The sequence below is a fragment of the Enhydra lutris genome, unplaced genomic scaffold, assembly GCF_002288905.1.
Source record: "Enhydra lutris kenyoni isolate GAN:26980312 unplaced genomic scaffold, ASM228890v2 scaffoldscaffold1, whole genome shotgun sequence".
Taxonomy (NCBI): Eukaryota; Metazoa; Chordata; class Mammalia; order Carnivora; family Mustelidae; genus Enhydra; species Enhydra lutris.
Window position 1 is genome coordinate 56,745,806 of NW_019154085.1, and position 23,731 is coordinate 56,769,536.

Consider the following 23,731-nt stretch of genomic DNA (forward strand, 5'->3'; position numbering starts at 1 on the left):
ACACACACACACACACACACACACACACACACACACACACACACAGACACACAAACACACATTCCAAAGGCGTTCAATGCTTTTCATTAACTTGAAATCCCATATCGGGCTCCCTGCTTGGCCGGAAGCCTGCTTCTTCCTCTCCCACTTCCCCTTCTCTCGCTGTGTCTCTCTCTATCAAATAAATAAATAAAATCTTTAAAAAAAGGGAACAAACTGTGTAATTTATGGGTCAGTCGTCCACTGATGGAGGGCATGCTGTACGATACTTCAGAGAGATCGCTATTATTTATTTCTGGAAAACCTGGGGGAGATATTTAAAAAGAATATAATAGCTCTGTAATATTATTACCCTGAGATAACTGGGATGAGGATTTGGTAACTTTCTTCCACTCTCTCCCCATCTAAAAAATACAGATGAAACCATACGTAGTGACATTTTCCTATTTTTTTCTAATAGACATCTATATCTTAAGGGTTTTCCATGCCATGAAGAGTGGTCTCACACCTCACGTTTAATGGTTATATAGTTCATGGAACACTCAGCCTTATTTACTGAGCTGTTTTCAACACCTGGTGCACTCTGGCTCTTTTAAATAGGCATTTCAATAACTCAAATATCCATTATGAATACCTTCATACGTAAATGAGGGTCCACATCTCTGATGACCTCTTCAACATAAATTCCTTATGGGTTGACTTCTTGATTCAAAGGCCATGAACATATTTTAAAGCTCTTAATGCATATGGACACATTATTTTCTAGAAAATCTGGGCTTTTCCTGAGTAGCACATACCATTCTATCCCACTGCACCTTTTTTCTGGACCATCATTGTAGAATCTTTGCTAATATGATAGGGGAAATGATGTCCCCTTGCTATTTCAATTTGCATTTTGTTAAACTAAACCCAGCCAGGCTGGACAGTTTATCATATGTTGATTTGCCATTTGCATTTCCTCTTTGGAGATTTGTTTGTCCTTTACCTGGGTATCTATTTTGGGTCTTAATGTTTTTCTTATTGATTTGCATGAATTCTTTGCATATTAGGAATATTAATCTTTTTGTTCTGTCCCATTTGTTTCAAACATTTCCCAAGATGGTGTTTACCCATTAATTCTGCTAATGGGATAGTGATATGGACAGAAATTTTTAAATGTTATGAAGCCAAACCTCTTGGTTGCTTCCTTTCAGTGTACCTACATTCTGCAATTCCAGTGGTGATCTTTACTAAAATATTCCTGTCCTAGGGAACTATGGTAGAATGTCACAGAGACCTTCTTCCTTCTGTTCCCTTACTTCAGAACAGGAAGTTGCAAATCAAAACATAATCATTACATCTGTATCTTTGGGGTAAATACCCAGTAGTGCAATTGCAGGGTCATAGGGAAGTTCTATTTTTAATTTCTTGAGGAATCTCCACACTGTTCTCCAAAGAGGCTGCACCAACTTGCATTCCCACCAACAGTGTAAGAGGGTTCCCCTTTCTCCACATCCCCTCCAACACATGTTGTTTCCTGTCTTGCTAATTTTGGCCATTCTAACTGGTGTAAGGTGATATCTCAATGTAAAACCAGTTCTTCTGTGATATGTAAGCCTTTTTTTCTTCACACTTTAAAATGTGCATTAAAATACACTGGGTGATGCCATTTTATAGAAAGGTATAATTTCTTAATTAAAAAAATTATTTTATCCTTTAGAGCAGAAAATTCCTGAAGAAGAATACATTATTTTGATAGATGGCTTAAACGAGGCTGAGTTTCATAAGCCTGACTATGGAGATACGCTTTCTTCATTTATTACCAAAATTATTTCTAAATTTCCTGCCTGGCTGAAGTTGATTGTGACTGTAAGAGCGAATTTTCAGGTAAGAAAGAAGTCTCAGATCTCTTTCCAAGACCCCATACCTAAATTTTATGGTGTGATTAACAACATTAACTGTTATAAAGCATGTAGCTGCTGAATTGAAAACTGTATTAGGACTTTGAAATATTTAGTCCACAGAGCCCCAAATGGGTGAAACCAGAACCTTTTTACTATCTGAGGCACATGAATCAGGGTGTCAGGAAGGTCTCCTCTCAGCATGGCGCTGTCCCTCCACTTCCAAAATGCAAGTGTCAGCTCTGCTGCTAATTAATTTTTGTGAGGTAGCAGTGGGACTTTGTGTTTGTTTTTTTGTTTTTGTTTTTTGAAGAGAGAAAGGAAAGAGTTTTAAGGCCTAAAAAAGGTCCGTTTTTTTTCATACAACTTAAGCATGAACTACCTCATGCAGCCAGATAGAGTGTTGTTTTTTTTTTTAAATTCTCTTCCCCATCTTTCCCTCATGCGAACCCTAAATTACATCTTAACAACCTTTGACTCCTTCCCTCTACCCCTGTCCTTTTTTAGTAAAGACATTACTCTTAGATTTTGATTTTTGCCTTTTATGATGATGTCTGTTTAAAAATAGCATTTGGGTTCTTTCTTTCCTCATTAGAAGTGGCATTAGGCCTCAGTCAAGCCTGATGTTTGTTTTTCTGGCCATTTGATTCATACCCTTTACAGTCATTTATCACACAGGAAGCAGAATTTGGCAATCGATAGAGCACAGGAACAGAGTCCCATATTTTCTGTACTAGCTGTGTAAGTTCTGACAGGTCCGTTAGCATCTTTGTAAAATGGGAGTGCTTCAACTCAGCCTGCCCGCTGCAATTACTACATTCAGTGAGGACATGGAGTTAATTCTTCGGAGATGATAGTGGGAAGTTTAAAGAAAAAACCGAAACCGTCTCTGCTGTGAGGTGGCAGGATAGTGCTGATCTTGGGGGGGGGGGTTGGGGTGGGAGGGGACGTGGGGCTTCGGGAGCTGGCGATGTTCTGTTTCTAGCTGCTGGTTACACAGGTATGTTTGACTTTGTGAAAATTAATGACACCATGCCATTACGGTTTGTAAGTTACACTTCCATTTCAAAGTTTACTTTGAAAGGACAGCAGTTTAAAAAAAAAAAAAAGATGGTAGGCTCTACTGAAGTCTGAGGTAGGCAGCTTTGTCAGGGCAGGCTGGGACTGGGGCACAGCCTGGCGGGGGGCGGGCCTGTTTCGGATTTCCTGGCTCGGTTCTGTAGTCCCAGTATCTGATGCATGGTGAGGGATGCCTCTTATCTCGGTGCTTGGCCGTGTTCTTAGATACACAGTGCTGGTTTGTGTCTGTGCTTGTTGTGTAACCTCTGCACAGTGTAAGGATTATGGGTATCAGGTCACCTCAGGAGCTCCCTGGCCCTTGGCTGGTACGGCCAGCTCGCTGTCTGCTTGGGGCCCTCCGATCTCGCTCGGCTCCTAGTCTTCGGAGGAGGGCTTCGGGAAAGCCATTACTGATTCAATCTCGCATCAGGATTTCTTTCACATAAGCTTTTTATCTTCAACTTATCCTATTACATGTTTTATTACAAAACAATGAGTCCCTGTAATCCATGAAAATCCTCCTTGAAAGAAGACTAGTGAGTTTGGTTTGAAATGCAGCTACCGTAAAAAAGAAATCTCTGTGGAGTGACGCCATGGGTTTTTTTTTTCTTTTCTTTTCCCCTCCCCCGCAGGAAATCGTAAGCACGCTGCCCTTTGTCAAGCTTTCCTTAGATGACTTCCCAGACAACAAGGACATTCACAGTGACCTGCACGCCTATGTCCAGCACCGGGTCCACAGCAGCCAGGACATTCTCAGCAACATCTCCCTGAACGGCAAGGCCGACGCCGCCCTGATCGGCAAAGTGAGCAGCCACCTGGTGCTGCGGAGCCTGGGCTCCTACCTGTACCTCAAACTCACCCTGGACCTCTTCCAGAGGGGACACCTGGTCATCAAGAGCGCCAGCTACAAGGTGGTGCCCGTGTCTCTGTCTGAGCTCTATCTGCTGCAGTGCAACATGAAGTTCATGACCCAGTCTGCCTTCGAGAGAGCGCTGCCCATTCTGAACGTGGCCCTGGCATCCCTCCACCCCATGACTGATGAGCAGATCTTCCAGGCTATTAATGCAGGCCACATACAAGGGGAGCAGGGGTGGGAGGACTTCCAGCAAAGGATGGAGGCGCTCTCCTGCTTCCTCATTAAGAGGCGAGACAAGACCCGCATGTTCTGCCACCCGTCCTTCAGGGAGTGGCTTGTTTGGAGAGCAGATGGCGAGAACACAGCCTTCCTGTGTGAGCCCAGGTACGGCAGGCCGCTTCCTGTCAGTGCTTCGTGGGGAGTCCGGTGTGCGACTGGGGAAGGGATTTGAAACACCTTTTTTCCTTTTTCCTTTTTTCACCTTTTTTCCCCTCTCCCTGCCTCCGACAGTTCACCTTTTTTAATGGAAAGGCAACACAGGATGAATAATTCAGGAGGGCGACGGACTATCCTGCTTCTGTACAAAAGCTTCCTTCTTCAAATGGCTAGAATTTGGGGGTTCCTCAGTACCTTCGATGAGACAGAAGCTAGGCAACACCTGGTGACCTTTCTTTGCTCCCGTTCTCTTCTAGACCTCAGGACCCTTTGTGGGAATCACGTGTGGGAAGGTGTGCTCCATGCTCTAGGGGACAGCAGGCTTCTCCAGAGGCTGCTCGCAGCTCAGTCTCTTCACCTGCAGTCTGTGGACTGTCTTGGACTCCACCCCCACCCCCTGCGCTGCCACCTCTGGGGCAGGAAGCCTCTAGTCCCAGGGACCAGGTGTGTCTGTGAGCCCACACTGGAGCACGGAGATCACATCAGGTTGCCCTATTTTGCATTTGTGGTTCTGTGTGGTGTAACAGGTTGGAACCTGGGCTTAGCAGGATTCAGGTTCCAACCTCAGATGCCCCGTTTACAACATGGTGCTGGGGCGGCTGCATCCAGGGAGTTGAAGGCTCTACGGAGGCTTCGAGCAGGGCTGGTCCGGGGTGCAGTTCTCCTCACTGCCCAGGGCCGAGAGGCGGTACACCTGTCCCTCGGGTGGTCTTGTCCTAGTCGGGGTGGGAGTTTAGGGTGTCTGAGGGTGCAGATGCTTTCATTTCAGTAAGGGTAGGTTCTTGTCCCGCTGCTTCTGCCGGGCCCCAGCCCGCGTCACTGCTGTCTGGGGGAGCTTCTGTCCTCCGTGAGTCAGAATTGTCCCCGATTCTGTAACAGAGCCAGCAAGCAGCTGGACTGTCGCCTGTGAGCTGGACGGGGCATTTGACCAGATGCTGGGGTCCAAAAGGAAGAGGTTAAAAAAAAAAAGCATTAGTGAGCTGCACACCACCTTCCTCCCCACGAGGACTGACTTAACATTGACCTAATATGGGTCTGGCTGCTGTTTCATGTTGTGGGTAGCCTTGTTTTCTTAAGTAACCTTGGGCTAAAAATTTGTTCTTTTGAGTCTGGTTTGAGGCAATAAACTTGTAGCCTGCAGGCTATCATAACTGGGTGGAAATGTGTGCCATTTTATATTTGATACAGTTAGCCAAGTCAGATCATTGTCTAGGAAGATAGGCTATAGTTGAGTTTGTAGAAACATAGAAACAAGTTTGAAAGACTTCAGCAGGGCATGTAGTTTTGTTACTGGAGTTAGAGGCAAAAGTCACTGGACTGGAGTCAACCGTGAAGCATCGCTCTGGTTTGAGGGGGTAGGTGACACTGAGGGTGCACAGCCAAGGACAGAGCCCACCGCACCGTGACTGGTGGCTCCCAAGTGCTGATGTTTTCCAATAAGCAGGTGTGGGGACTGACCCAGGGTAGGACTAGGGCTGCACCAGAGCAGGAGAGACACCCAGTGCAAAGTGTAAGGAGTTGCTACTTCTTAGGATTGTGTACATCAGCATTTACCCAAGACCCCTATAGTTCTTGAGCTTCATTTTGCAGATAGAGATGGTGGGAGTACGCTACTGGATGCCTTTCAACAAAAGTTTTTGCAGACCCATCCCCGCAGGGTACTGTGGCAAATACACAAATTCTCTGGGACAAGGGCCTGGCTCTCGGGGACTTCCCACACAGGAGGGCTAGGGATGACAGGAGGGGAGGTGACCATGTGTAAGGAAAAGGGAAGAGAATTTTCCAGCTAGGGGAGACCATTTTTGGAAGATGTTTCACATGCCTGAGGACATTTGGGTTGGACCTTGAAGGATGGGTAGCATTTCTCTTCCCACTCAATTAGTTGTGATTTTGCCCCAACTATGGAGAAGCAGCAAAGAAGAACTCCACACCCAGAGACAATAACATTTTACTCTTTTTTAAAGATTTTATGTATTTATTTGACAGAGAGAGAGAGATCACAAGTAGGCAGAGAGGCAGGCAGAGAGAGAGGGGGAAGTAGGCTCCCCGCTGAGCAGAGAGCTGGATGCAGGGCTCGATCCTGTGACCCTGAGATCATGACCTGAGCCAAGGCAGAGTCTTAACCCACTGAGCCCCCCAGGTGCCCCAGACATTTTACTTTTTATTTCTGCCTCTTTCTGTTCATTTTAAACATTCTCCAAAGCAATTTTTCTATAAAATTCCCAAACTGCTTTTTTAAATTGACACATCATGGACAGCTCAGTGAGCGGTTTGGAAATGTCAGGAAAGTATCATTTTTCAGAGCTGTGTAAACCTCCTAGTAGCCGAATGATAAAGTGCTTTACTGTACCCTTATTGTGGGGCTTGGCGGTTGTTCCTGGGTTACTTTTAAATAAAGAAACCTATTGCGAATGTCTTGGTGTGTTGCAGGAAAGCAATAGAACTTTCCTCCCAGGTTAGATTATCCCTTAGGTCAGAATTACAGGAGCAGAATTAAAAAGATAAAGAGTAAGTTGCTTGGGGTCTACAATCACATCACCTAGGCTTAAGCATCCTTCACATTTCATTATGTTGTTTTTTGCTGATACAGGTTGTAGAAACCATGACATTTTACTCCTAAGTAATGGATTATGGACCTCCAAAAGACATTTTTTTTTAGATTTTATTTACTTATTTGACACTCAGAGACCATGAGCAGGGGAGAGGAGCAAGGGGAGAGAGAAGCAGGCCCCCTACTGAGTGGGGAGCCCGAGGGCGGGACTCCATCCAGGACCCTGGGATCATGACCTGAACCAAAGGCAGACGCTTAACTGACTGCGTCACCCAGGTGTCCAGAAAGACGTTTTCATCCTTAACCACAGCACCATCACCACACCTGAAATATTAATACTAATTCATCGGTATTTTCACACATTTAGCTGTGCTCAAATTTCTCCACTTCCTTCATATTTTTCTAGTATATTTGAATCATGATCCAGATGAGATCTATGAAATTGTGTTTTATGGTGTCTCTTTTAATCTCTAGATTCTCTCCTCCTCCTCTTTTTGCTTTGTCCTTACATTTTTTTTTCTTTTTTTTTTTTTGTCCTTATATTTCTTTAAGAGAATGATGGAGGGGCACCTGGGTGGTGCGTTTGGTTGAGCATCGGACTCTTGATTTTGGCTCAGGTCATGACCTTAGGATTATGAGATCGAGCCCTGAGCCCTATGTCGGGCTCCGCACTGGGCATGGAGTTTACTTAAGATTCTCTCTCCCCCTCTGCCTCCTTCTCCACTCCCCTCCTCATGCTCTCTCAAAATAAAATAAAATGATGGAGTAATTTGTTCTGTATCGTTTCCTATAATCTGAATTTTGCTGATTGCAACCTCATGGTATTTAATGCACTTGTCCCCTCTATTTCCTGAAACTGGTGTTTAAATCTAGAGACTTGATCAGATTTTCTCTTAAAGTATTTTTTGCAAGGATCCTTAATAGGTGGTAAGTCTGCTTCCATCATCATGCCCACAACGCCTTAGGGCCGCTGATGATCCTTTCCCAGATCTGTCCATTCATTAGGGTTGCATGAGGAGTTTTAATGTCTTGAACAGCCTCCTGTCTGTCCTCTTTTCTACATGTCACGGACTTGAGGAATGACCGGGTGGGATGTCAGGGGGTGGCATGAGCTACCATAGACAGGAAGAGCTGTCTGAGACATCAGGTCAGAATAAGCAGGGTGTATTCTGGCAACAAGAAATCTAGTTTGGCTAGAGTTTTTGTCAGGGACTGGAGGAGTTAACAGAAGCATGTGCTAGGGAAAGTGGACTTGAATCCGTCTTCTACGGAGAACCCACGGTTGAGCAGGTTCAGGACGCAGGTTGCCTGCGTGGGCAGGAGTGTGGAGGATGTAGAGCCTGGGGACCTGTGTTAGAGGCAGTGGGGACTCAGTGACCCTGGCTTGGGGGCACAGCAGGGTGGAGGCAGGCCCTGCTGACGTGAGATGGCGGGGCACGGCGTGGCCTTCTGAGCAGAGTTGCGGAGGAGGAGGTGCTGTAGACGATGTCAAGGTATCAAGCTTCAGAAACCAGGAGTGGCACTGGGCTTCGGAAGGCTAAGAGAAGCAGGAGCTGAGGAGTAGGTTTTGCTTCATGCAGCTTGAGCCTGTGGGGTGAGCAAAAGCCCGGACGCCACCCCGTGCCACCAGTGGGTAGGTTCTGGTGGGGAAGTGAAGGGGGGGTCTGAAGCCTGGGGAAGTCGACGACGTGGCATCATTGGTGGGAGAAGTGGTGGAAGTGCCTGGGGAGCAAGTGTCGTTACCCAGAAAGGGAGCTCCTGACTTCTGGGGCCTGGAGCAGGATTCCAGGAAGGAGGCTGGGGTTCAGGAGCTGCTGAGAGCTAAAGGAAGATGAAGACCAAGAGGGAGCCGTTGGCTTCCTAGTGTGAGAGGAGGGTTCTTCCTCCTCAGAGATTCCTTCCATCCGGCTGTGAGGGGTGCTGGAGGGGAGAGCCGATGTCCTGGAATGGGAAGGGGAAGGGTGGAGGGGGCCACGGACACACAGTGTCACAGTGTCTCTCAGAGCTGCTGATGATCATACTTGCTGAGGACTGTTTGTGCGGGGCAGGGTGGGGGAGGGTTTTGTTTTTGACACAGGAGGTGCAGGTGTTGTTGGAAACGGTGTTGAAATAATGTGGGGAAACCTAATCTGTGAAGAAGGAGACATTGGACATGTAAGGGGCGGGGGCAGGGGTACAGGCAGCTTGCCTCCTCTGTGTCCCTGCTGAGGCCCCTCATGGCACGTTTCTACTGAAGCACGTTTACCACGTGTCTCCTCCGGTCGCTGAGAGCGTCTCCAGGGAAGCGCTTCACCTCGTTCCCCAAGGAATCCTGTGTCCAGCACAGTGCTAGCTAGGAGGTGGTGTTACGTATGAATGAGAAATCACCAGGCGCTGATGAAGAGCATAGGCCCTCGCACGGGCAGATGGTGGTTCAGATTCCCAGCCTGTTGTTTCTCAGCTTTTTGGTCTTTGGGACACGTCCCTTAACCTGTACGGCCTCTGTTTCCTCATGTAAACAAACTGGGATTATGATACTTGGTGGTTCACGGGGTTGTGCAGATTAATGAAAGAATTCAGTTTCCGTATCTGGCGTATAGTGAAAGCTTGATATAAAGCAGCTTTGGAGAACAGACTTACGAGTGCAGGTAGACTCAGGGGCATGTGATCCGGAGACCAGGAGGGAGGGACGAAAAGGTAAATGGGATATAGAGGAATGTGGGTGTCTAGTGATTACATGGTGAGTTGTCTCCTCGGGCAAGAAGCTGTGTGTTAAGCTGAGGTGACTAGAAGCCATTGATCTCGCCACTGAAGGGTGATGGTCATCTCCCTATAAGGGACAGCTGCGCTACTTCACCTCTCGTGTCTTTGTGGTGGACATGGTTGGCATGGCCACTGAGCTTGGCAGACTGGGAGACTGAAAACAGCTTAGCCTGTGGCTGGGGAATGTGGGCCGGGATGAAGCCTGGGACCTGCCCATGGCTAGGGAGCACTGGAAGGTGGCAGAGAGCAGGAGGGGTGGGAACATGGGAGGATCTCACCTGAGAGGGCAAACCCACGCTTGAGGTCTGGGAGGTGGACGTGTGCTCGTGGAAGAGCTCTAGTCCCTTACAAGACGTCAGACAGGACACTCGGTGTCAGCGTGGTTGTAAGTCTTGCCTTCCCCTATAGTATAAAAAGCAATCTCTTGGTCTCCTGCCTTGGTCTCCTCATCTCCAACATGGTTTGTAACCTATTTGTAAAACAGGCATGCAGGTGAATAGCTAAACAGTATTTAAGTAATGCCTGCTTTTAATCATCTAGTTAGAGAATGCAGTTTTTTTTTTCTTAGCCTTTATCCTTTTCTCTACAATTACCTGCTCATCTCCCCTGCCCCCCCCCCAAAAAACCCCAGCACCTGAGTTTCAGGGTCTCCATGAGACCCTCTACATGGAGATCCAGAAATGAGAATAATTCACACTGTACAGAAGTCAGTGCTGTTGGAGTAAGCAACCCTTAGCATCTTTTCCAGACAGACGGGCTCAGACAGAGGCCTGGAGCCCACAGGGGGCAGAATGCGGCTTGTGGATGTGGAGAGCATCCTGGGTGGGATGCTTCCTTCATGAAACGGTTGGTGGGGGATGAGTTGGTGGTGTTAGTTGAATGTCCACCATATGCCTAGACCTAGCAAGTTCACTTGTGCATCTTAACTTTCTCCCCCTGACAAGGAACTGCCTAGAATTCCAGGTGTTTCTGTGATGAGCTTTTGCATTGCCTGGCTTGATTTTTCTTTCCTTCTCATGGTCAGGTTTTCTCCTTTGGCCAGGTCTCCTCCCAGTGGTGATTATGCTGAGGGGAGGCCTGATTCCTGGTCCAGTGATGGTTCTGCTCCATCTACCCATCCCTTCATCCAAGAAACATATACTTGAATGGTTGCTGAGGGACAGGCATTTGCTTGGCCATGTGACAGTCAGTGTGCCTTAGGCAAGACCCTTCATCTCATGGAATGTACATTTTTGTGAGGGACCTAAGTAAGTGAAGTGAGGAGTAATTCATGAGGGACAGAGAGTGGGATGGTTCCAAAGATTAAGACCTGTTCTGTCCTAGGACCTTTTTCTAGGTCACTCCACAGAGATAGGGGAATCCAGAGAAAGCCCTAAAATGATGGGAAGAATAAACAGCATGGGCCGTCTTTGTAAAGAGGCAAATTTTCATCTCTTTTATATGGCGATCCCGAGGCACCAGGAGAACAGCTCAGAGTCGTGTGGAGATGTTCACACCTGAGAGCCTACAGTTCGTGGAATGGGGTCTTCGTTCCCAGCCCTTGTGTTTCTTCTTCTAGGAATGGGCATGCTCTCCTGGCCTTCATGTTCTCTCGACAAGAAGGCAAGCTGAACCGCCAGCAGACCATGGAGCTTGGCCACCACATCCTGAAGGCACACATTTTCAAGGTGAGACATATCACTGCCAGGAAGAGTTTCGTCACCATTTTGATGGATTTTGGTTTTGGATATTTTCAACAGCTTTATTAACCCTCGGAGAGCTTTCCATGAGCCCCATTTGTCTTTCCCCCTTTGAGTCTCTTTTAGAAAACTTCATTTTCGTCTAAAGATTCCACTTCATTCATTCCCTGTTGTTTCTTGGGTGTATAGATGTTGAAGAGCCTGAGCTACATGACCTGTGGGGTTTTGTACTCCCTGGATTTTCTACGTCCCCATTTCTTGGGGTCTAGTTTAACTTTTTTTTTTTTTTTTCCCCTCTCTTTTCCTCTGGATTTCCTGTCATTTGGTAGTTATATCTAGAGGCTTAATCAGGCTCAGGTGATTGTTGCTTTCTTGGGGGTGGGCAGAATGTCACAGTTACTTTCGAGTTTAAACTTCTAAGTTTGTTGGGGCTTTCTGGCATCAGGAGGGATAGCATTTGGGCTTGCTTCTCTTAGTGGCTATTACCAGTAACTACTGATGTCTGCCTGGACTCTTCATGAAGGGTTGCAGAATGGTGATACTCCCAGTTTTTATTCTTCCTTTATGAAATGATTGGAGAACTTCTATAAAAAGAAACTTTCTCCTCTGCTGTAGTGTATGTAGCAAGGACAGGCGCGTTCCTAGGCTCTCGCTTTTAGGGAGGGAAGTCAGGCTCCCAGGTCCTGCCATTCTTCGTGCCACAGCATATGCCCTGCCTTAGTGCCCAGCTGCCGCCTCCCAGGTGTACCCACATTGCAGCCAGACACCCCTGGGAACGGAGACATGGACGCCCATTTGTCTCTGATTGCTTCCAGGGCCTCAGTAAGAAGACAGGAATCTCTTCGAGTCACCTCCAAGCCCTGTGGATCGGTTACAGCACCGAGGGGCTCTCTGCTGCCCTCGCCTCCCTCAGGAACCTCTACACTCCCAACGTGAAGGTGAGCGATTCTCTGTATGGAGAGCCCCCAGCCCCCGCCCCTGTTCCTTCAGCCGTCCTGCCTTCCTCTGCCCTGGGGAGTTACCAGAGTTGCTGGCCGAGCTGCTAATGATGCTTTTTTCACTGATATAAATCACAAGGTTTAAATGCCCTATGACTGGTTCTCCCCTAGGAGTTTAGCTTTTGCTTGGGCGGGAGAATGGGTGCTGCTGTGTGAGCTCGTGGTGACAGTTTCAGAGCGGATGTGATGAGGAAGCAGTTCACAAAGGAGAGCAAAGGTCAAAGGGAGATTTCCAGGGGAAATGGATTTTTAAAGTGTCCTGGGTTTCGAATCTGGACCATCTCTTTACGGTTCATAGGAAATTAAGCATTGATGAGCGACAATAAAGCAATGGGTACACAGAGACACACTGTTCTAGAAGTTGCACGTACGTGGGTGTTTGTGATCTTGGGAAGCATAGCAGGCAGGGGTCAGCCCACGGCTGGGCCAGGAGTGTCCTCACTCTTGATCACTGGCTGTCGTGTCACGGTCTTCTGCTGTGCTTCTAGAGTAGATTTTCCTTCCTCATTTAACCCAGTCTGGGAATCTAAAACACATGAGGGCCAAGTGTCTGTTAGGGCAGCAGAGAAGGGCTGACTCGAGAAAGAGTGTGGGAATGACTGGTTTACATTACAGCCGCTTACAACCATCCTGCCGGGTGCAAGGCAAAAAGATCACAAATGTCTTCCACTGGACATGTCAGCGAGACTCCAGGCCTTTCAACCCCGGGCGCTGACATGCCCTGCTGCGTACAGAACCTCTGAGGCCGTTTCTCAAGGAGCCAGGTCCTCCCCTTCCAACACCTCCATGAACACAGTCCTGCCTCTTCCCTGCTCAGTAGCATGAAGGGCGAGTGTAAGTAAGTGGTCATGTGGGGAAGGAGGATCGAGGCCCTGGAGGTTTCTCCCTTCCCTCTTCCTTCCTCCAGTTCATCAGACCCACCTGGGAAGGGTGCTCTGGGGACACTCCTGGGGGCTCCTGCACCTCTCCTCCCCTGCCGTCCGCACACCCCACCCTCAGTGCCTGCGCCTTAGCTGTGTATCTGCAAGAATGGGCCTTGCAGACCGCTTCCTTGGTAGATAGAGTTCTGCTCCCGCTCCCTCCTCTGGTGCTTGAGAGAAGCTAGCATGAGCAGACCGAGGAGAGGAGCCCACGTGTCAGGAAGGATGTGGCAGTTCTGAGTCTGGGGCAGCTCTCCCCGGGCCCGATGGCCCAGGCAGCGCCCCAGCGTTGGGTAGAGAAGGGCCGCTGCACCTGGACGGATGCACAGTGGAGCTTTGCAAAGAGGGGTGCTGCCTCGTTCGGGCAGCCTCAGCCCCCTGTTAGGGTTCCAGGCTTGAGGAACCCAAGGCCCCTTGGATTTCAGCGTGCCTCCCCTCTTGGCTGGGCCCCTGATAGCAGAGCACCACGGACAGCCACTCACAAGGACGCTGTGCTCTGCCCTGCTCCCTCACCCGACAGGTGTGATTGCTGCGTGCCCGGCTGAACCCACAGGAACGCCGTACGAGGCGGGTGGATGGGGATGTGGATGTTTGTAGGGAAGGAGATCGAGCTCCTGCTCACAGGGAGCTCTTCCCTTCTGGATGGAGTTACTCTAGAAGAAAGGTAGAGACCACGGCTGAGTTTAGAGTTCACATACTGGAGAAGTCCTATTAAGAATTTTTGTTTTACTTAGATTTTACAGAAATGAGAGTCGAGGTTACTGTGATAACATGGTTTTCTCTTTCAGCTAAAAGCATTTCTTTTGGCTTCTCCATAATTAGTAAAATTCTGTGATGATGAGGAAGAAATAATAAAAATGGCCATATCTGTTTTCATTACTTGAATGAATTATGGGCACAGAAGTTACTCTTTTAATGTGGAGAAAAGTAAATGGGAGGTGTCATACCCTGTCGAGTATGAGTTTTTAAGACAGTAAATTAGAAGGTACAGAGTGAGAATGTAATGAGCTTGACCCTCCTGAGATCATAGACTTCCCTTTTCAACATACTCACAATTTTAAGAGTTGTCTTTGTTTTGTAGAACTCCAGTGTCACCTACATCTACATGATGCCCAGAATTCTATGACTTGGTTATAGAATTTTAAGGCTTTCCATTATCCTTCTGTTTCTTTTATGTTTCAGGGGGAAAAAAGGGTTTTCACAGAATCTTGAACAAATTACAGTAATTTAAAATTATGCATGCAATTAAGGAACTTTTTTTAGAGAGTATTAAATGTTGTCATACAGGAATGAATGTCATTTTGAGCAATAATTGCAGTTTGCCACTTTGGTAAATTAAAGTGACTTGCTCCAGAATGATTGCTTGGTAGATGAATTTTAATTTTACTGGCATGCTAGTGATTTCTAACAGTGTAGTCTCCCCTTGCAGGCCGGGGTCATGCCAGCCCACTGGGGTCCTGGCTGCCAGGGCTTCTAGGCACCCACCCAGCGTGTTGTTTTCCTCACGTGGTCCCATCAGAGTGGCAGCCAGCCGTGGGCTTCCTAGGGCCATGAACTGGGAGAATTGAGGCTGTGATTCTTCTGGCTGAAGGCAGAGGGAGGGGAGGAGACGGAAATTAGGCTTGGACTTTGGCCGGACTTGCCCTGATGCAAAGGGTCTGGTCGTATTCTGCATGACAGCAGGCAATACTCATTTAAAGGGATTCTGTTGGTCTGAACCTGTGGGATACTTGGAAAACTGGGACTCCAGTGCCGCTTCTGGTTTTTCATGATCTCATTGGTTTGCCTGTCTTCTTTAAACCCCTTTTTTATTTTCTTGCATTTCAATAAACCAGACACTTATAGATAATATTTCCATTCCCAAATGTTAGGCAGGGAGAGCTTATGTGGTAGGGAGGAAGAGGAAATTTCCATGGGCTTAGGAATTAGTGTATAGAATGAACCATTAAGTCCCATCCTTGAATGCGGAGTAATCTTAGCTAGAGCTGCCGCAGCGGCCGCTGGACCACAACAGTAATGAGCTTTGTGCCCAGAGCTGATCTGTGCCTTTCCCCTCGGAGCCTCTGTTTTCTCACCTGTCAAATAGGAGGTGACCAAAGAACCTGTCTTACACTGATCCGAAACCTCATCAAGATGTTACCACTTTTGGAAGAACATCTGGCATCTCTTGTGTGATAGTAAAAAACAAAATTTAACCAAAGGAAATATGAAGATCTAATTGGCTCTATTAAGGGATTCATGAATGGGTCAGCATCCCACCTAGCGAGAGCAGAGGGGCGCATGGAGGAGTTGTGCAAAATGGCGGGTTTTCAGAGGAAGGAGAGTGGGGGACGAAAGTTATAAGCAAAGGTAAAAAAAAGATTGTTCCAGGCAAGGTCACTTTCCCTTGGGGGAAAGGGCAGGGGGTCTTTTTTTTTTTTTTTTTTTTTTTAAGATTTTTTAAAATTTATTTGACAGCGAGAGCCTGCACAGTAGGGGGAGCGTCAGGGAGAGGGAGAAGCAGGCTCCCTGAGAAGTAGAGACGTCCTGCTGACTCAATCCTGGGACCCTGGGATCATGACCTGAGCCCTGAGCCGAAGGCAAACGCTTGGGGACGAGGGGGGTCTTGTTTGCAGATATCTCATCTTCCATCTTCCTATGGCAGGTAGAGAAGGCTCCTGTGACAGATGACCTCACTAATGCTGATCAGAAAATTCCAGATTGATAGGTTAAGACTTAGTTTCTGGGGCACCTGTGTGGCTCAGTGGGTTAAAGCCTCTCCCTTCAGCTTAGGTCATGATCCCAGGATCCTGGGATCGAGTTCCGCATCAGGCTCTCTGCTCGGCGGGGAGCCTGCTTCTCCGTCTCTCTCTGCCTGCCTCTCTGCCTACTGTGATCTCTATCTGTCACATAAATAAATAAAATCTTTAAAAAAAAAAAAAAGACTTAGTTTCTGGAGGAGATTGAAACTGCATCCAGGTTAGGTATTAAGCCCCGGTTTGGTGACTTGGGCTGGCCCAAGTAACACCATCCATTTTGGACTGGTGGTTTTCTTTTTAACGATGGTTAAGTGAGTTCTTTTTATTAGGTTTTGCCTACTCTCAGGGAACTGAGACTCTGCTGTAGGCCCCTGAGAACTTCTGGATGTACCTTCCCGGTGCCTGTTACAGGAGGTGCTACATCTCTCCTCAAGTAAGCAGGAGGTCTCCCTGCTGCTCTGTACTAGTGACGGGGTAGGGGCAGTTAGGTGGACCTCTGGGTTGCCAGGCACCTGGGGTCTTGTCCCTTCTAAAGAGTCTGTGGAAGGTGACTGACAATAGCAATTAATATTTATTTAGCACTTAGAGGATGCTAGGTCTGTGCCAAGAACTGTATGTGTGTGAGGCATGTTCATTTTTAATCTTCACAACAAGTCAGAGAAGTGAAACTCTTATGTCCGTTTTTCCAAAGAGGATGTGGAGGCTGGAGGCAATTGGTAGCGTGTCTCAAATCTCACAGCTGGAAGGGTGCCTGGCTCCGAGCAGGCCCCTGCTTTGCAGCTGCATTTATCACCTGATGTGTTTACAGCCCCGGCTGCCAACTAGAATCCCTTGGGAGCTCTTGGAACCTAGGCCAAGTCAGAATCTCCAAGTGTGGGCCTCAAACATTGGAAACTTTGAAGCTCCCAGGGGGTTTCCGTGTGCAGTGAGGTTAGGAACTGTGGGCTAGGGAGAGAGCCACAGACCGATTGGGGGCTAAGTGGTAAAAATACCAGTAGCATCACACCAGCAAAGGAAATGTTTTTCCTAAGAAGCAGATGAAGTGTGGGTTGGTGACAGATATCTTTAGGAGAGCTCTGCCTCTAAGCGCATACCTTCCTTGTAAGGAATCCAGCAAGGACGTACTAGACGTACAACATTGTTAGCAGAGTCCCTGTGGGGTAGGATGGGATGGCATACTGTTGTTTTCTTAGGAGACCCCTGAAGCACAGAGAGATTGAGTATTTTTCTGAAAATCTCACAGCAAGTTTAGTGTGTGGTGGATGTAGTAATTAGTAGAAAAAGCTGGTGATTTTCTGGGAGTCTTCTGCAGCTGACAGTCCCAGAGGCACATGAACATCTTAATGTATTGTACTTTTTCTTTTAGGGATGCTTTTTTTGTAAAGAAAAGAGTATTTGCCATTACTTTCGGCTTTACCAGCTCACTGTTAATTATTTAATCCTGTGATGATTGTTTACCTGTCAGAAAAATGAGTTTTCTGTTTTTATTTAGATTAAGCAGTGATTTTTCAAAGTGTGGTCTGCTTTTCAAAGCATCCATATCGTCTGGGAACTCATTAAAAATGCACAGTCTCAGGCCCTCCTGTAGACCTACTGAGTCAGAGATCTGGGGGTGGGACCTGAAGATGTGCATTTTAAGTACACTTTTTAAATAAAACGTTTTTGTGGGGTTTTTTTACTTCAGTTTAAAAAAACCATGAAATTTACTGTCTTAACTCTTTTTAAGTGCAGAATTCGGTAGTGTTAAGTGTACTCCAGTTATTGTACAATAGATCTCCTGAACTTTTTCATCACAGAACTAAAACCCTGTGCTCACTAAACAACTCGTTTTCCCCTCCCCTCACCTCCTGGTAACTGCCATTCTACTTCTGTCTCTCTGGATTTCACTTCTCTAGGCAGCCCGTGTAAGGGGACATACAGTGTTTGTCTTTGTCTTGCTGTGACCAGCTTTTTTTTCCTTTTTTTTTACTTAGTCTCATGTCCTCAAGGTTCATCCATGGTACAGCATGTGACAGGATTGCCTTCCCTTTTTCTTTTTTAAAGATTTTATGTATTTCTTTGAGAAAAAGAGCACGCAGAAGGAGAGGGAGAAGCAGGCTCTCTGTTGAGCATGGAGCCTGATGTAGGTCTCGATTCCAGAACCCTGGGATCACAACCTGAGCCGAAGGCAGCTGCTTGACCAACTGAGCCACCCAGGCACCCCTGGATTGCCTTCCTTTAAAGGCTGGAAAATACTCCATTGTATGTAGGCACCACTTCTGTTTCTCTGTTCATGAGTCCTCAGACATTTTAGTTAGCTTCCATCTCTTGGCTACCATGAACAGTGCTGATCCCCGGGGGTGCAGATATGTCTTTGAGATCCTGATTTCCTTTCCACTGGATATAGTCCCGGAAGTGGGATTGCTTCTAGAGGAAGGTCCGCACGGTTTTCCATAGCAGCTGCCATTTTGATTTCCACCACCAAGAAAGGACATGGTCTGTGCGTTTCCAGGTCATACTGTTGCACACTCTAGCTTGAGGGCCCCGGATTAAAGTACAGATGCTGCCCCTCTCCGCAAATGCTGTTGTGACTGACATTTATATGAGAAAATAATCTTGTTGGGGGACATCAATCAACAGGTGAGCCGTCTCCTGATTTTGGGAGGGGCCAACGTGAACTACAGGACGGAAGTGTTAAATAATGCCCCAATCCTGTGCGTCCAGTCCCACCTCGGCCATGAGGAGGTGGTCACTCTGCTCCTGGAATTTGGCGCCTGCCTGGAGGGAATGTCGGAGAATGGCATGACCGCCCTCTGCTATGCCGCAGCTGCCGGCCATATGAAGCTGGTGTGTCTGCTGGCCAAGAAGGGCGCGAGGGTAAGCCGCTGGCATTCCCCAGTGGGTGGGGGCAGGGGCGATGTCTTCAGAGCCTTGTTAGAATTATCGTCAGCTGGGCCAGCCTCTCTGCTTTGTCGAATTGCAACAGCTAGAAATTGCCACACAAACAGAAAGGGTGAGCAGCCTGTGTCAGGCAGAGCCTGAGGGTCGTGCTCGGGGCGCAGCCTTGGCAGGGAGAGAGGGTCCTCTGTTTTGCTCATAAGCTCTGAATTCTGCTTCATACTGCCCAAGACGAGGCAGATACCAAGAACACCCCTGGCCACTGGCCGCAGGAGGGGGGGGGTCATCCTTCCAAAAGCCTGGAGATGGTGACCTAGAGCTCAGTCACACATTGTAACACAGCGCTGGATTGATTGAAAAGGTTTTAGATGTTTGATTTTTTTTTTCTCTCTCTTCTTCCTATCCCATTTCATTGCATGTCTCTCTCTCTCTTTAAAGATTTTTGTCAGACAGCTAGTGAACATGAGCCAGGGGGAGGGACAGCGGGAGAGAGAGATACAGGCTCCCCACTGAGCAGGGAGCCCAATGCACCAGGTTCAAACCCAGAACCCTGGGAACATGACCTGAGCGGAAGGCAGATGCTTCACCGACTGAGCCATCCAGGCATCCCTCATGTCTCTTTTTTTAAACAATCAAATGAGTCCTGCGGGTCTTAGAAGCCACATGCTTGAGCACGTGGCATGGGAGCTGGACAGCCAGAATCCCCATTTTTCCACCTGCCAGAGAGGATACTGGACACCCTGTGGAGCCTGTGTGCCTCAGGCTTCCCATCTGTATAATGAGTATGACAACAGGATCTACCACAGGGCCGCTGTGTGAGCATTAAGTAAATGTAACCATGTTATTAAGTAAGTTACTCTAGGGTCATTAATGTGAAGAGATTAAATGAGAACAGTGCCAAGCTCACAGTAAACTCTATTTAGGTTTACTATAAACATTTCGTTGGGAGAGAGGGCATGTGCAATAGAAATAAATCGCTGGGATTTGTCTTTATGGTGAATTAGGATATTTAAGTTTCAACAAAAAGACATTTTTTAGGCTTACAGTAACTGTGGGAGCCTTTTTGTTTTCCCCTCCAAAATACAGCATTTGGGACAAATGAACTTTAGCTCCTGGAAGAAGGAGAGTGCTGCAGTGAAGCAGTGGGTTCCTTCATTTTTGCATCTAAACTGTGGCATCTTTATTCCGAGGCTGGCTGACCCTTCCCAGCACAGCTGACAGCCCTATAGGAGGAGACTGGGTGGCATTCAGGGGGCTCCTGCAGAGCTTTCGGGTGGGGGTGCAGAGTGTCCCCAGAATCCGCAAGGGGGTGAGGGTAGACCCTGAGCTCCTTTCAAGTGCAGTATTTCTGGGATTAGATAGGGAATGACACATCATCTGTGGCCTCTTGGACCTTTAGGAGGTAAGCTGCCCTTAGACACTAACTTTGTGGTGAGCTGGCCTTCCTGGCTTTGAGCCCCCACTTTACCTGCTAACTCGTCCTAGCTCACCTGACTGTGCATGACCTTCTTCCCCAGTTACACAACCCTCAGGATCCCTTGCTGCTCTTCCCTGTTCATAGCTGGGTTTTTCCAGATCCCTGCCTTTTGCTGCTCTCCTGGTTCAGTGACTAAACTGCTTTATTTCCCCAAATCCTAGCTTGTCAAAGCACACTTAGAGTGTTCCACTGATGTGACCAGCATTGGGAAGCCCAGGACTTTGGCTGAGGTTTTGGTCTGTGTCCTCACCCATGTCTCCCAGGGAACTTGGAGCTCTAAGTCATTTGCTGGAGAGCCAGAAAGTGATTGCTAGATTTACAAAGGGTCCCAGTGGCCTGGGGTCCATTCACTACAAGAAAGTCATTCAAATGGAGATTCAGTGCTCTAGAGAAAGTTGCCTTGGAATGGGAACCCCACAAGCACCTGCTGTGGGATGGGGTTTGTGCACTTCATTTGGGGTGCAACTGTGATCTCCGAGGGGAGGTGATACTAAACCGTTCCCTTCTCCTGCCCCCCAGGTGGACCACTTGGATAAGAAAGGCCAGTGCGCGCTGGTGCACAGCGCACTGAGGGGCCACGGCGACATTCTCCGGTATCTGCTGACCTGTGAGTGGTCGGCGGGCCCTCCCCAGCCGGGCGCGCTGCGGAAGAGCCAAGCCCTGCAGCAGGCGCTAACGGCGGCCGCCAGCATGGGCCACAGCTCGGTGAGTCGGCACTATGGGGTCCCTCCTGGGAAACTGGAAGTCGCAGCCCGGTGTGGGTCAGGTGCTTTTTCCGGTCATCTTAGTTGCTAGCCTGTGATGCACATAAGGAATGAAAGGAAATGAGGATTTTAAGAAATGGCAGTTGGTTTGACCGCGTGTTCAGACCTTGGGCTGGTGTCCCACCCTTCCTGGGAGAGACCCCAGAGTCCAGGGTCTCAGTGCGCATGCGTGCTCTGCACCAGGGTTGGCGAGGAGGGGGCTCTCGTGATACTCTTTCTCTGCTCCTTGTTAGTGTCCCAGTTCCTCCTCTGTTGTACGTTTACTCACCAGCCCTGCTGTCTTCCACTTTTTCCCTTTGATTCATTCTTTTGTCCTTGTGATGTTTTAAAAATAATCACGTGGAATGCTAATTCTAAAATTGTTGGTGAGTATTTGAAGCATTTTTAAAAATAGGACTTGAAAGTTCTGCTAGCATGTGAGAATGTTTGTCATTCATAGTCCCTGCACTGAAGGAAAGCTTCGTGAAGTAGTTACATAGAGCACTTATTTTTGGTAGGTGCCTGTATTTCTCGGTATTTCTCCCTTTGAGGATTTAATTGTCATCTCCAGACCCGTGGGTCTGGGACTTAATAACATTTTACCTATTCTCTTCCACCTCTTTCTCACTCTTTATTACTTTCAAGCAATTAGAGTTACCAATATTTGGTAAGATCCTAACCCACAATGATTTATAGTAAATTTGGGTGCAAAGCCAGCTGGCTGGCTGACTTTCTGGCATTTAGGACAAGGGCAGACACACGGTCATGTGCACACACACCCATGTGCACACATGCACGCATGTGTATGGACTGAAAGCTGGCTTAATTGTCGCATTTGAAACATTAAAAGTACACGTAGACAGTGTACTTAAGCCAGCACGATATATTGCAACGAATGCAGAAATACCAAAGAACACAGCTGTCTTCTCTTAAGACATGTAAAAAAGATTTACAAAAATATGAAATAATGCCAGCCAATTTACCTATGTATTTTATTTTTGGAAAAAAGTAGTAATTTCATTTCAAAAATACATATTTCGTAGCAATATGTTAAATGTTATTGTGTAATGGGTTATTCCTTTAAAATACAACGATAAATGTGTTTTTTAAATAGCCATATATGTAGATGCACTGAGAGCGTGTTAAATACACACTTCTGCAAATGGAGATGTTTTCCATTTTTAAAGTGCTCCCTAAATCTGTGTGGGAACACAGAGTGTGAAAAATCATCAGAAGGAGGACAATGAATGCCATGTACAGATGTGACCGTTATCTTAACTCCTGTCATACTCAACTTGTTTCAAAGCTGGCTGGGAAGAAGGCTGTGCAGAAGCAGCCTCTGTGGGGCCCGGAATGGTCTCCTGGAAGAGGGTAGGGCTCCTTCACCAGAAGACTTGAAGGGTGTAGTCCTTTGCTAATGCTGTTGAAACAAGTGACCACAAACTCCCGTGTCTTCAAATAACACACACCTATTCTCTTACAGTTCTACAGGTCTGAAGGCTGAAATTCAGGTGTCAGAAAGCCAGTGTTCCTTCTGGGGGATCTAGAGGAGAACATTTCCTTGCCTTTTTAGAGCTTCTAGAAGCCTTGTATTCCTTAGGTAGTGGCCCCTTCCTCTGTATTCAAAGTGTGTTACTTTAACCTATGCTTCTGTCATCCCATCTCCTTGCTCTGACATTGGTTCCTCCTTTCCCTCTTTTGAGTGATTATGTCAGGTGTCTGTGAGATGTACACCTGATAATTCAAGATACTCATCTCATGTCAAGGTTCCTAATCACATCTGCAGATTCCCTCTTGTTCTATAAGGTAACATTCACAGGTTTCCAGGCAGAGGATGTGGACATGTTGGGGCCATGATGCAGCCTGCCACAAAGGCTGTGGCTTGGGAGAGTGGAAAAGGGCCTTGTGACGATCTCCTCTTGGCACTGTAGCACAGGGTGAACGCTGGCTTGGGGCTCACATGCTGCCATTTCCCCACGAGCCAGCACTCCTGCCTGCACACTTGGGATCCAAAGCTCTGTTTGCTAAGGGAGAAAGGAAAAGAACTAGGGAAAAGAAGAGGAATGTTGTCAGTAGAAAAATCATCTGGATGATACTATTTTTTTATTTTATTGAAAAGGTGTATCTTGCTTTGTTTTCTGTCTTTGTGAAAAAACAGATTCACTGTCTCATGGCGATTTATGCAGAAACTACACTTTGTACCATCTCCCGTGTCCTTTGTTGATTAGGCTGGCATATTTGGGTCATGTTGGAATTCATTAGAATTCTGAGTGCCTAGTAATCCTGAACGATGTTGCTGAAATTCACTGAGGTTTTTTTTTTTTTATTCTTCTAAAAGTGAAAATGTGAATAGCATATGAATTATGCTTGAAAACAGTTTTCATTATATTTTGTCTCCTTGTGCAGCATGAGATAATCATGGTTACAAAAACAACACCCTCTCTCCTTTGATACATGGGATATAATAAGCACATATGGCTCTGAGAACTCATTAAGTCACCTTGCCACTTCTGACAGGTGGTCCAGTGTTTGCTGGGGCTGGAGAAGGAGCACGAAATAGATGTCAATGGCACTGACGCGCTGTGGGGAGAAACAGGTAATTATGGTTCCCCGGCTTGTGGTCTAGGCCAGCTTTCTTGATGGGTTAGCCCCTGTTTTGGCCTGAATTGTCTTAAAAATGATGTGGGATGCATGTAGTCCTATTGTTATTTTATCACGAGGCATTTGAAGTGTAGAGCTTTTAAAACTTCCCAAATAAGTAGTAAAAACTTTTCTC

At 47.1% G+C, this 23,731-nt stretch overlaps 1 protein-coding gene across 1 annotated transcript in view; it reads left to right on the forward strand.

The window, feature by feature from the left end:
* LOC111140662 (tetratricopeptide repeat, ankyrin repeat and coiled-coil containing 1) overlaps positions 1–23,731 on the forward strand; it is a 139,901-nt gene that overhangs the window by 89,517 nt on the left and 26,653 nt on the right. The window contains exons 11-17 of the mRNA XM_022492870.1: positions 1,700–1,866; positions 3,572–4,179; positions 11,082–11,190; positions 12,018–12,140; positions 18,478–18,714; positions 20,732–20,917; positions 23,473–23,551. Of these exons, the coding sequence (XP_022348578.1) occupies positions 1,700–1,866; positions 3,572–4,179; positions 11,082–11,190; positions 12,018–12,140; positions 18,478–18,714; positions 20,732–20,917; positions 23,473–23,551 (1,509 nt within the window). The remainder of the gene's footprint in view (positions 1–1,699; positions 1,867–3,571; positions 4,180–11,081; positions 11,191–12,017; positions 12,141–18,477; positions 18,715–20,731; positions 20,918–23,472; positions 23,552–23,731) is intronic.